Source organism: Frankliniella occidentalis, unplaced genomic scaffold (genome assembly GCF_000697945.3).
Source record: "Frankliniella occidentalis isolate FOCC.00 unplaced genomic scaffold, Focc_3.1 Scaffold115, whole genome shotgun sequence".
NCBI classification, from domain to species: Eukaryota; Metazoa; Arthropoda; class Insecta; order Thysanoptera; family Thripidae; genus Frankliniella; species Frankliniella occidentalis.
In genome coordinates, this window is record NW_026267243.1 from 210,886 (window position 1) to 222,813 (window position 11,928).

The 11,928-nt window shown below is 43.5% G+C and overlaps 1 protein-coding gene and 1 long non-coding RNA gene across 2 annotated transcripts in view; one reads left to right on the forward strand and one right to left on the reverse strand.

Annotated features, from left to right (window-relative positions):
* Positions 1-10,714, forward strand: part of LOC113207278 (low-density lipoprotein receptor-related protein 6) — a 25,998-nt gene extending 15,284 nt beyond the window's left edge. Inside the window, exons 2-19 of the mRNA XM_026423776.2 lie at positions 1,850-2,070; positions 2,157-2,347; positions 2,442-2,732; positions 2,814-3,052; positions 3,149-3,720; positions 3,820-4,283; positions 4,395-4,525; positions 4,608-4,761; positions 4,847-5,102; positions 5,226-5,556; positions 5,647-5,798; positions 5,907-6,172; positions 6,253-6,450; positions 6,532-6,727; positions 6,948-7,251; positions 7,395-7,608; positions 7,766-8,106; positions 8,267-10,714. Of these exons, the coding sequence (XP_026279561.2) occupies positions 1,850-2,070; positions 2,157-2,347; positions 2,442-2,732; positions 2,814-3,052; positions 3,149-3,720; positions 3,820-4,283; positions 4,395-4,525; positions 4,608-4,761; positions 4,847-5,102; positions 5,226-5,556; positions 5,647-5,798; positions 5,907-6,172; positions 6,253-6,450; positions 6,532-6,727; positions 6,948-7,251; positions 7,395-7,608; positions 7,766-8,106; positions 8,267-8,619 (4,874 nt within the window). The 3' untranslated portion in view covers positions 8,620-10,714. The remainder of the gene's footprint in view (positions 1-1,849; positions 2,071-2,156; positions 2,348-2,441; positions 2,733-2,813; positions 3,053-3,148; positions 3,721-3,819; positions 4,284-4,394; positions 4,526-4,607; positions 4,762-4,846; positions 5,103-5,225; positions 5,557-5,646; positions 5,799-5,906; positions 6,173-6,252; positions 6,451-6,531; positions 6,728-6,947; positions 7,252-7,394; positions 7,609-7,765; positions 8,107-8,266) is intronic.
* Positions 10,656-11,928, reverse strand: part of LOC127749983 (uncharacterized) — a 2,945-nt gene continuing 1,672 nt past the window's right edge. Inside the window, exon 2 of the long non-coding RNA XR_008011464.1 lies at positions 10,656-10,964. This is a non-coding gene — a long non-coding RNA (uncharacterized LOC127749983). The remainder of the gene's footprint in view (positions 10,965-11,928) is intronic.

Below are 11,928 nucleotides of genomic sequence, written 5' to 3' on the forward strand. Positions count from 1 at the left end.
AGATGCCCCGTCCCACCGCAGCTCCTTCTGCCGCCACTAGGGCTGTGGATGCTGTGCCCGCTCCGAGTCTGTCCGACGAGGCGGCGGGTTGATCTCTTCTTTAATTCGTGGAAAGCGTAATTTTCTTGTCGTACAGGAAAAATCGGGTTCCAGTTTTTATTTGATGCAACCTGGGATGTTTGATTTGCATTGCACGCCTCGGGTTGTGATAGCAGTGATAGTTTCGTTTAATAACAAGTCGTGGGATTTAACTTACAATTATTTTAATAGTTTCAATTGTTACGTTGAATGGTGTTTGCACCGGGCGGACTCGACTGCACCATCCCTCACTGCGGTATTCCGCACAAGCCAGAATTTGACGGTGATGGCACTTTAAAATGCAGTACTTTTTGTGTGTGTTTTTGTGACTTTTTTGAGCGCTTGTGCCCGCCGTGTGGTGCGGTGCGGTGTCGGTGGCCGTTCGGTCAGTTCGGCCAGGATGCAGCATGCAGCAGCGCCGGCGGAGGATGGGCAGAGAGAGAGAGAGAGGAACGAGGAGCTGAAATATTCTCGTTTTTGACAGCCCAATTACCACCGTCTCCCCTCGGCTCTCTCTCTCTCTTTCCTCTCCTTTCTTCTTCCCTCTCTACTCCTCTCCCCCCCCCTTCCTGTCTCTCCTCCTCCTCTTCTCTCTCCTCTCCCTCCGTTCATCTCCGCCTCCCTTTTGCTCCGCTCTCCGCTCGGGCGTGGCCCGGCGTGGTGGATGTTAGATTTACGTTCGTAATCGTCCGAGCAGTAACAACAGTGCTGCGGCGGTGGCCGTGGCGGCTGCGGCACCTTGTTAGCGGGGGGAGGGGGGAGTTCCTTGAGGAGCTGGACCCCCCCCCCCTCCTCTTCCCCTTCTCTCCCCCCCCCCCCTCTCCTCTGATGCAGGGTCATCCGGACTGCTGCTTTGTTGTAACACATTCCTCACCCTCTTCTTTTCTCATCGATTGAATCCGATTCGTTTTGCTGTGTGTCGGCCCGTGGCCTGCTCGTCCTTCATCTTGGCACGCCGTGTCATTGGGCACTTGACGGACGGGCGTGGCGTGGCGAAGGTGGACGCCTGCCTCCCTGGTCCAGCAAAAACTGAGGGATGAGAAGGAGGGAGGGGGGGGGACACCGGACATGGTCTCTGAGAGATACAGGAAGAGGAAGAGGTGGGGGGAGAGACCCTCAGCCTAGTCATAGACCTCTTCAATGTTCACTATGCCTTGCTTGCCTACCCGTTTGTAGATGGTCCCAGTCAAACATGCTATGCTATAACACCCAATGTACTGATTTTATTGCCCTTGATATTTTTACTCCTGTGGCCTGTGGCAGATTTAGAAAAATGCTGTTGCCTTCAAATTTACAAGGGGCTACACCACTTTGAAAAATTGCGTATTATTATTTTAATCAGTCCATGATTATCACTGATTATAGAAGATTATCTTGGGCTCTTTTGGTGATTATGGGCTAATAATCAAGCAACATGTATGCTTAAATTGTTGATTCCCAGTGAGATTAATTTTCGTAAGACTATGGAACAGTACCGGAATTAAATGTCTAGTCCATTCAATTGAACTTCAATGATTTTGGAAGTAAATTTTACTGTCTTTTCTTGAAATTTAGTAAGTTTTTATCATTATTTTGGATTTTTAGATGATTATATTTCTTCAATTATCAGTGATTATCTATAGAGGGGGTGTACAATGATTATGTACAATCATAATACAATGATTATGTACAATCATAATACAATGATTATGAAAGTGGAAGTCCCTTGCAAATTTATTTTGGAGTTCACTTTCACTCTCAGTTTCTGATGTGATGTTTCTATTTTTTTCAGGATACCCTAATCTGCTGTTTGCCACATCCAAAGACATCAGGGTGGCCAATGTCTCCTCCCGGTCATCAAGCTCGAAAGCCACCCCCATTGTCAAGGACTTGCAAGAGGGTGCAGCAGTTGACTATCACTATGCGAAGGGACTGGTGTGCTGGACGGACCATGGACTGGAGATGATACAATGCATCAACTATAATGGCACTACTAGTTCTATTGCAAACAAGGTATGATTTATACAATTAGTGTTTTCACATGCTATTTGTTATTACAGGCAAATAAATTAATTTTCATGATCTTAATATTAAAACAGGTTGGGATTGTGACCACTGGCCTTGTCTCGCCGGATGGACTAGCCATTGATTGGCTGACCCATAAAATCTACTGGACTGATGGAGAAACAAACAGAATTGAGGTGGCTACTCTCAATGGTCAGTATCGCAAAGTTCTGTACTGGGAAGATATTGACCAACCAAGAGCAATCGCACTGGTTCCCCAAGAGAGGTAAGTTTTTTTTTATCAGCATTATATATTTAAAAAATATTCTTAATAAAAGTTAAACATATGTATAACGAGTTCAATTTATGTGCTTTTTCAGCCTTATGTTTTGGACCGACTGGGGTGAAGTTCCTAAGATAGAAAGAGCAGGAATGAATGGTGATCATTCAACGCGAACTGTGATAGTTAAAGAAAACATATTTTGGCCCAATGGACTTACTGTTGATTTCTCTACTCGAACATTATACTGGCTTGATGGCCGCCTCAAATTCATTGAATCAATGGACTTTACTGGTCATAAAAGGAAAAGAATTCTTGACAAAGGTGTTTTGTACCCCTTTGCTTTATCTTTGTTTAAAAATGTACTGTACTGGACTGACTGGAAAACCTGGTAAGAATCATGGAATGGATTGAGGTTTTGAAAATTGTGTATTCTTGCCAATCTCTTCATGAAGAACTTTTTCTGTTCCAGGTCAATTCATATTTTTGATAAATCTTCTGGGAATGGTCCTAGAGAAATGATCCATGGTGAAAATGTTCCTATGGATATCAAAGTGTGGGATGCTGCCAGGCAACCTATTAGTCCTACCCCCTGTGATAATAATAATGCTGGATGTTCTCATCTGTGCCTCCTCTCACCTGCTCCCCCGGGTTACACTTGTGGCTGCCCTACTGGCGTCCGCTTGATGAACAATCATACCTGCTTTGATGGTAAGTACCTCAAGATAAATTGGTGCCTGAAAAGATATTGAGTTCCCTTATTGTAAAATATTTTAACCTTGTTTTCCTATTCCCTCTGTTTTTCAGATGTTCAAGAATTTTTACTCCTTGTTCAACGCACTGACATTGCTCAAATTTCCCTTGACACGCCAGATTATTCTAGTATTACTCTACCTCTTAAAGGATTAAAACATGCCATAGCTATTGACTTTGACCCTGTTGAAAAGTTTTTGTACTGGACTGATGATGAGGCAAGAGGCATTCGAAGAGCAAGGTTAGATGGATCGGGACAGCAAGATGTAGTTATTTCAGAAGTGGAGCAACCAGATGGCATAGCCATTGATGCTGTTGGAAGAAACATTTATTGGACTGATACTGGTACTGATCGTATTGAAGTTGCAAGACTAGATGGCTCTCATCGCACAGTTCTCATTACTGAACATCTAGTTGAACCACGAGCCATTGTTATTGCCCCAGAGAAAGGATTAATGTTTTGGTCAGACTGGAATGAAAAAGAGCCCAAAATTGAGAGAGCTGCTATGGATGGTTCTCAGCGTGTAGTTATAGTTTCTGAACAACTTGGTTGGCCTAATGGTCTTGCCATGGATCATGAGAGGTCCTTGCTTTATTGGTGTGACGCAAAGACAGATAAGATTGAGGTGGGTTAATTTTTACCTCTTAACAAATTTGTTATCAAGTATCTATTTTTCTATTTCTAGAATTATCCATTTGACTCCCCTGTTTTGATATCTGTATAGGTTGTGAATTTTGATGGCAGTGATCGTACCACAGTAGTCAGTGAGAAACTCCCTCATGCATTTGGTTTGAGTCTTCTTGGTGAATTCATCTACTGGACTGACTGGCAAAGACGGAGCATAGATCGTGTGAACCGCATCAACCGGCAAGGTGGAGGGAGCCGGCAAACTCTTGCTGACCAAATGCCAAACGTGATGGGTCTGAAAGCAGTTCGTCTTAGTGATCCTATTCCAACTAGCCCTTGTAGTAAATCCAATGGTGGCTGCAGCCAGCTTTGTCTCAACAGACCAAATCATGATTATGTGTGCACCTGTCAAATTGGGCAGGAGCTTGCATCTGATGGTCGTACCTGTGTTGTTCCTAATGCTTTCATATTATTTGCCCGTAAAGAAAACATTGGCCATATAAGTATTGAGAATGCCAATAGCAGCTCAGTTATACCAATTAGTGGGATAAAAGATGTTAGGTGAGCTATGCCTTATGATATTATGTAACTTGTGCATATTTTGAAATTGTATTTTCATTGTGAATGGATATTTCCTTTTTGATCTAATCTTTTTCTTCCTCCTCTTTGCAGTGCTCTTGACTACAACCTTCAAGACAATTTTATGTATTGGACTGATGTGAAACTGAAATCAATCTCTCGTGCCTTTTTAAATGGCTCAGAAGTTGAACACATAATTGAAATAGGACTTGACTCCCCTGAGGGTAAAGAAAATTTGCTATTGTGTCTTTTATCAGTGTGTTTTTTATTGAATGCCATTTATGAGTTTGTGCCCCTGTTTTGTAGGAATGGTGGTAGATTGGATCGCTAATAATATTTACTGGGCCGACACCGGCAGTAAGAGGATTGAAGTTGCTCGTTTGAATGGCAGTTCACGTAAAGTGCTCATATGGCAGGATATTGAGGAGCCTAGAAGTCTGGCATTGGACCCTCATGAAGGGTAATTACATGGCCAAATGCTGTTTATTGTTGTTGGGTTCTTGTTTAACAACTGTCTAATTATGCAATTTGAATCTTTTTTGTAGCTACATGTATTGGACTGAATGGGGTGACCCAGGTTCTTTGGAACGAGCTGCACTTGATGGATCTCTGCGCTCCACTCTTATTCACCGCTTGGGACGTGCTAGTGGTCTGACTATTGACCTCATAGGCCGTAGGATGTATTGGACTGAATTGCATGGAGCTCAGGCAGCTATTGAAAGTTCTGACTTGGATGGAAAAAACAGGAGGGTGCTCATTTCAAGGGATACTGGAAGGCCCTATGCCATTACTCAATACCAGGTACATAATTCAGTATAACCAGTATTATTCTAAAATATTTGCGTATATTTTCAAAATTATATTTGTTGCCTTGAGTCTCCTTTTCCTTATAATGTAAAACAATTAATTTTTATATCATTGTAGGATTACATCTACTGGACGGATTGGAACTCAGGTGTAATTGAAAGGGCAGACAAAGCAACAGGACTTAACCGAACCACTATCTACCAGCATCTAGACCATGTTACAGACATGGTAGTCTTCCACCGGTCTTACCAGACAGGCATAAATGCATGTTCTGCGAACAATGGAAACTGTACCCACCTTTGTCTTGCATTGCCTGCTGCCAGCCCTACATCATCTGTGGATCTGGATACAGTTCCTCATGTATCATCTACTGGCCATTATACTTATACTCATCGCTGTGGATGCCCAACACATTACACCTTAGCATTTGATGGAACAACATGCCATGGTAAGAAATCTCCCACAATTTTGTGGTTTCTTCATTATTTACTTTTTTTGTGAATCTGTCTGTATACTATTGTGTATCTGTCTCTTACAGCTCCAGAATCATTTTTACTCTTTGGTCAGAAAAATGCACTTACCCGTTTGATTCCCTCTGGGGAAGATTGCCCTGATGTTATTCTGCCTATTCAAGGAGTGAAGCAAGTAAAAGCTGTGGAATATGATCCCCTCACTCAATTTGTTTATTGGGTATGTGTATTTTTATGAGAATTTTTTAGAATTATGATTAAATGAATCAATGTAAATTTATTTACTTGCTTATTTGACATTAATTTTACTGTATTTTTTTATGTTTAGATTGATAATCGTCAAAAAGTAATCAAACGGTCACGTGACAATGGCTCTGGCTCAAGTGTTTTTGTTGGAGGGCGTGCTGATGGACCAACACAGTACCCAAATGACTTGGCTCTTGACCCGATTTCACACCTTTTATTTTGGACCTGCGCTGATACAAATGCAATCAATGTGACTCGGCTGGATAACTCATCATCTCAACCACTGGGTGCAGTGGTGCGGGGTGAAGGACTGAAACCTCGTCTTCTAGCCATACATTTTATCAGAGGGTAATTATTTCTCTCTTCTCTGCCGTGTTGCAGTCCCTTTTTGCAAGACCCATCTTATTCAGATTGTTTTCTTTTCTCAGCTTATTGTTTTGGTCTGATGTTGGTGGCCCAATGGTCAGAGTTATGATGGCTTCCTATGATGGCAAGAATCAAACTGTAGTTGCTGATAACATTGAGAACCTCACAGCTTTGACTGTTGACCAAGGAGAGAAAGGTGAAAGAGTTTACTGGGCTCAGCCTAGGGTGATTGAATCAGCAGCTCTTGATGGCAGTGACAGGTATGTGCTCCAAATTTTGAATACAAGATTCAGTAACTCCTTTTGGTGAACTGTCCTAATTTATCTTTTCTTCTGTCCCAGGAAAACATTAAAAACCGATGGTCTCATGCATGTGTCGCATATTGCTGTTTTTGGAGACTATCTATATTTTGTGGACAATGACCATCAAAGCCTGACAAGGGTTCATAAAATTACTGGAGAAAATGCCTTTCCTGTACCAGCACCAAAACTGCCATCACTCACTGATCTTGTTTCTGTATCCCTTCCATCACCTCAGGTAAATAAATTGTAACTTCAACTGTATCAATTTTGTATATCATTCTTTTAAGATACTGTAGTATCTTAGGTATCTGGCTGGAGGGAAAAAAATAAAACAATAAATACTGGCAATGTCTGGCCCAGTAGGATACCTGTATCAAATCTAATCTGTGAAATGAAAATTTTCTTTTTGAACAAAAGAATTGTGCTAATTCTGTTCTTTTGCTAATGTATTACAGCTCATTACTCATCACCCATGCGGGTCTGGTCAGGCGTATGGGACGTGCTCCCACCTTTGCATGCCTAGTGAGACAGGCCGTATGTGCGGTTGCCCCATTGGTATGTCTCTGGCAGAGGATGGCAAGACTTGTGTTGACTGTAGCGTCAACCATTTCACTTGTGTCTCGGGTAACAAGGACTGCATTCCTGCTTCGTGGCGGTGCGATGGGCAACCTGACTGCTCAGATAGCTCAGACGAAATCAACTGTCCTCAATGTGGACCTGAGTTTGTTGCTTGTCGAAGTGGTACAACTCGCTGCATAGGTAACAGTTATTTTTTGTCTGAAATTTGCTGAAGGTTTTATACCATAAAGTTGAAACTGCCTATTGATTAGTTTCTATTTTCTTGTCGGTATTTGTTATATTATTCAAAGATTGTTTTAATGACTCTGTGTTGCCTGTTGCAGAAAAAGAGCGTCGTTGTGATGGCATAAAGGACTGCATGGACGGCAGTGATGAGTTGACCTGCCAAGACCCTAGCAACGTAATTAATGTAATTGGCCCAAACACACAGCCTGGTGAAATTGCAAGTTTTGCTGCGGATACCAACAGCTACATCACACTCCTGTACTGCTTTGTGGGCCTGGCTATTGTGTTCACCCTCGCCTTCGGCATGATTGGGTACGTATTATAGTTTGTGCTACAACTCTGCAGCAACTTTCTTTATGTGTATGACACGTGGATAACTCATCCACTTTTTAAAAACCATGAAATTTTTCTTGTATCCCTGTTTCTTTGAGTGTCTTTTCTAAACCTCCTCCGGTGTGGTTCTCTCCAGGGCCAGGAAGTGCAAAAAGTCGGTGTCGCACGGCGACGACGGCCTGGATCCGGCGGACCCCGCCCACGACCCGCTGTCGCCGCCGGGGCCGGCGCTGTCGGCGCTGGGCTGCGGCACGGCGGGCACGGGCTCCCGCGGCGTGGCGAGCGGCCGCGCGGCCAACGGCGCGCGCTCCATCTCGCTGTCCACGGGCGGCCACGGCCTCGGCCACGGCACGCTCGGGCTCAAGGGCCAGCACCTGCAGGCCGTGCGCATGTCCGCCATGAACAGCGGCTCCACCAGCGGCTCGCCGTCCTACCACCGCAGCCACATCACGGGCGCCTCGAGCTCCTCCGCCTCTGGTGAGTAGCGGTGCAGTGTAGTGACATACTGGAAACTTAACTGACTGCCACTGATTGACCTTAAAGTGTTTCCCTGTGCTCGTCTGCGGTTTATTACTGCGCGAATAAAAGTAGTTCTGTAAATGTTTGACATAATTAACGTGTTTGTGTGTCTGTGCAGGGGGCGCCAATAACGGTGCGCTGCTGTCTTCCTCGTCGCTTCTGTGCTACCCCAGGGAGACGCTGAATCCGCCGCCTAGTCCCGCCACCACGTCGGATTCGACTCGCCGCGCCGAGTCGCGCCTCTACCGGCCCTACCGGCACTACCGCGCCATGAACCAGCCCCCGCCCCCGACGCCGTGCTCCACGGACGTCTGCGACGAGTCCGACTACCGCTACGACAGCGACCCCTTCCCCCCGCCCCCTACTCCCGCCCCCTCCTGTCCCCCCTCGCCCTCGTCGAGGTCCTCGACGTACTTCAACCCCCTGCCGCCGCCGCCCTCCCCCTCGCCCACGGGGAGGTGCGATTGCTGACAATACCAGCGCCCAACACCCAGCGGTCAGTCCGTGTGCTCGGATCACTCGTGCACCAAGGCGGTCCATCGACGCCGGTACTGACTTCAAGCCTAGTTTACGATGACCTGAACGCGGGCAGAGAGACCATGACGTGAGTGGAAACATCCGACTTGGAGATTCCACGCTCGTCTATGTGTCTACAACAAATGCCTCTGCCTGCGCTCATGTCGTCAGATCTAAGTCAGAGTTTCCCCGTCTCCTGTTACTTAAAGGGGATCCTCTGAGAGGCTTGTTTTGAAAAAAAAATCAGATGTTGGAAGTTCTAGAAATTGTTTCAAAAGAGACTTTCTGCAATTGGTTTTTGAATTCATCGAATCTTGCGGGTGTTGTGGCGTAATGAAATTTTTAAATTTTTGAGTCATGTAGATAAAATATGATTTATTTATGTATTTATGTACATTTTTTATAACTTGTATTTTGTTGTTTATGTTTGTGTATATTATGTATGAGATTCTTATTTCTGACTGCCTGTTGTTAGTGTAAAAGTTTTGTAATCTTTTTAACTACTTATCAATAATATTGTTAAATTTTGGAGTTGATGTACTGTACTGAGCATGCAGACTGATTGAAATAGACTGGCGATAAATAAGGAGATGTATTGGTGTGTTTGTCATTTGTGATATCATTTTCTCGTCACTGGTTTGCGGCAGAAGAGACAAATACTTCTTAACTTATCTTGCCTCCCATTGTTATCATGAAGTCTGCTTCTCTAAATGCAAGGCTTTGTCATGAAATATTGCTATTATTTCTGATATAAGATTGTTTCACTGTGATGAATTTCTCATTTTTGTGCTAAGTTTAAGGCATTAAGTGTTAACTGTTAACCATCCCTGTAATCCTGAACCTGAACTATTTCTTGAATTGAGAAATAGACACCTCTAAACCTTAACAGCACTCATTTTGTATTTTCATAAATGTACTTTTGTGTTTGTTTTGTTCCCCAATAGATCTGTTTATGGCATCAGGGTACTGTGTTTTAGAAATTTATTCTATTATTTTTTTTTTGCTTGCACTTTCTGTGTTTGCCTTTGGTGTTAAACCAATTTTATTAAAGTTTTGGTTTGATTACCTTCTTGAAACATGAAAGTTTGCGCTTAATACTGTGGTCTTGTGTAACTCACTGCCTCTCATAAGTTTTCTTGTAGTAGACTATTTTTGGCTTGGAACTCAATAGCCCAATGTAAAACATCTATTTTTTACAAACTAGTACTGTTGTTTTTGCTTTTAATCAATCATATCATTTGAAAATCTCTCTGAACTGTGCTGGTCACAGGTGTTATTTTAATTGAGATTTTCAACATGAATGTAGGAGCTGTAAATACCTGATCTAAGAGTTATTCCATTTGGGTAATCGTTCAGCCAGACTGGGATTTCCATCTGTAAATTTTGCATTGTTGAAGATGTCTCTGTAGCTTGTGCAGTGGTTTTGAGAGTATATTTTATTAAAAGTTCATGTATAAGTTTGTTTGGACTGGGATCAAATTTTAATATCTAGTTACAGAAATATTTTGAGTATTTTAAATTTGTCTTTCTGGTTGTTATCTATTTCAAAGTTGTTTGTTCATTTTGTTAGAACATTGTGGTTTTTGATCTCTTAGACTGGCAACAGAATTATCAACATATCCACTGTGGGCCACCCCTGATAACCCATTTAAAAAAAACACGGTCTGCTATCATGATTATGTAGATTGTACATATGTGAAGTAACATACTCTAACTGTAATAGACTAGTCGATGGGCTGCTATATTTTACTGTACAATTTTTATTATTAGTAAAGGAGAAGTTTATAGACTGAATTATCAGCAATACATTTGTGTTGAGTATGTTCTTTAACATGAGACTACCTTATAACATGATTGTATTTCCTAAGGTTATTTGTTTTAGCACCACTCCCGGTGTCTTACACAGTTGTTACTGTGGATCATGAAAGTGATAGTAGGTAAAATTGGAAAATTGTTAACATTTACATAGGATAATCTTAATGCTGTAAATTCTGTATTTTATGCATTTAAAAATTTTATTTCAATAATACAGGTCTATTGACTAAGACAACATTTTCTTATTTCACTTCTAACCTGGAAGGAGGTTTGATGAACAAAAGTGCAGAACACGCATCCTCTTGACTTGTAGCCTCCGTCGTTGTGTGCCCATCTCGAACATAGTTGCCATTTGAGCACCAACAATAGCCGCTGTCACACGCACAAGAGTTTTCCAAAGTCTAATCTTGTGCAGTGTCCAGCAGCTGCAATTGGGCTCAATATTCATGCAAGAGATGATGCGGCCGTGTACCTCTGTTGAAATTCTGTAAAGAGACATTTGCAAAGAGGAGGAGGATGGGAGCTGGTGCCTACTGATGAAGTGGTGCGGTGTGATGCACTGGCCATGCAGCAGGCTGGGGTTGGAGGCGGACAGGTGGGAATCGGCGGGACGGGACGGAGGGGAGGGCGACTGCAGCGCGAAGCCCCTCAAGGTAATCCCCGGACGGAAGCCGGACAAACAGATGTGATGTGAAAGGGAAAACGGAAGGGAGCCAGGCGGGCGGGGGCGGGCGGGCTGCAGAGTGGCGGCGGCGCCGGTGTCGATGTGACGAGATGTGTCGCACATCGCTTGGGAACGCACTTCAGATGGTGCGGACACATTTTCGTCGCAAATTTGATGCACGCAATGGGCTACCTTTAGTGCGCATTTTATGTGATCATTTAATGGCATTTCGGACTACTACGAGGCTGACGTTTTCCTGCTCCTAATATTTTTAATGAAAGGAGATGGCTTGCAAGTCCTACGGTCAATTTCAAAGCCGTCTTCACTTACTTTACTATGGACTTGTCTACTGTAAGTGAAGTTCGCCGTGCAGTATTTAGGGTCAGCAATTTCAAACGCTATCAATTCTCCGAAAAAAGTTGAACGTGGCTTCCGTGGATGAAAATGACACGGCTTAGTTCATAGAGAGGGAACAAGTTTCCGCGTTGTTCAAAAATGAGCAGCATTCTCGAACTGTTGTGGTGCCCCCCGCCTCCAGCGTAGCCGGGTCCACCCCGCGGTGGCCGTCAATGTATCCCCTAGCGGTGGGACACTGGGACCGGACACATCTCATCGATCGCCAAGAAGCCACACTTATTCATGATTCATTGAGGGGGGAAGGGGAGAGGTGGCGGTGAGGTTTGGGGGGGGTCAAAAGAGACTTTCTGCAATTGGTTTTTGAATTCATCGAATCTTGCGGGTGTTGTGGCGTAATGAAATTTTTAAATTTTTGAGTCATGTAGATA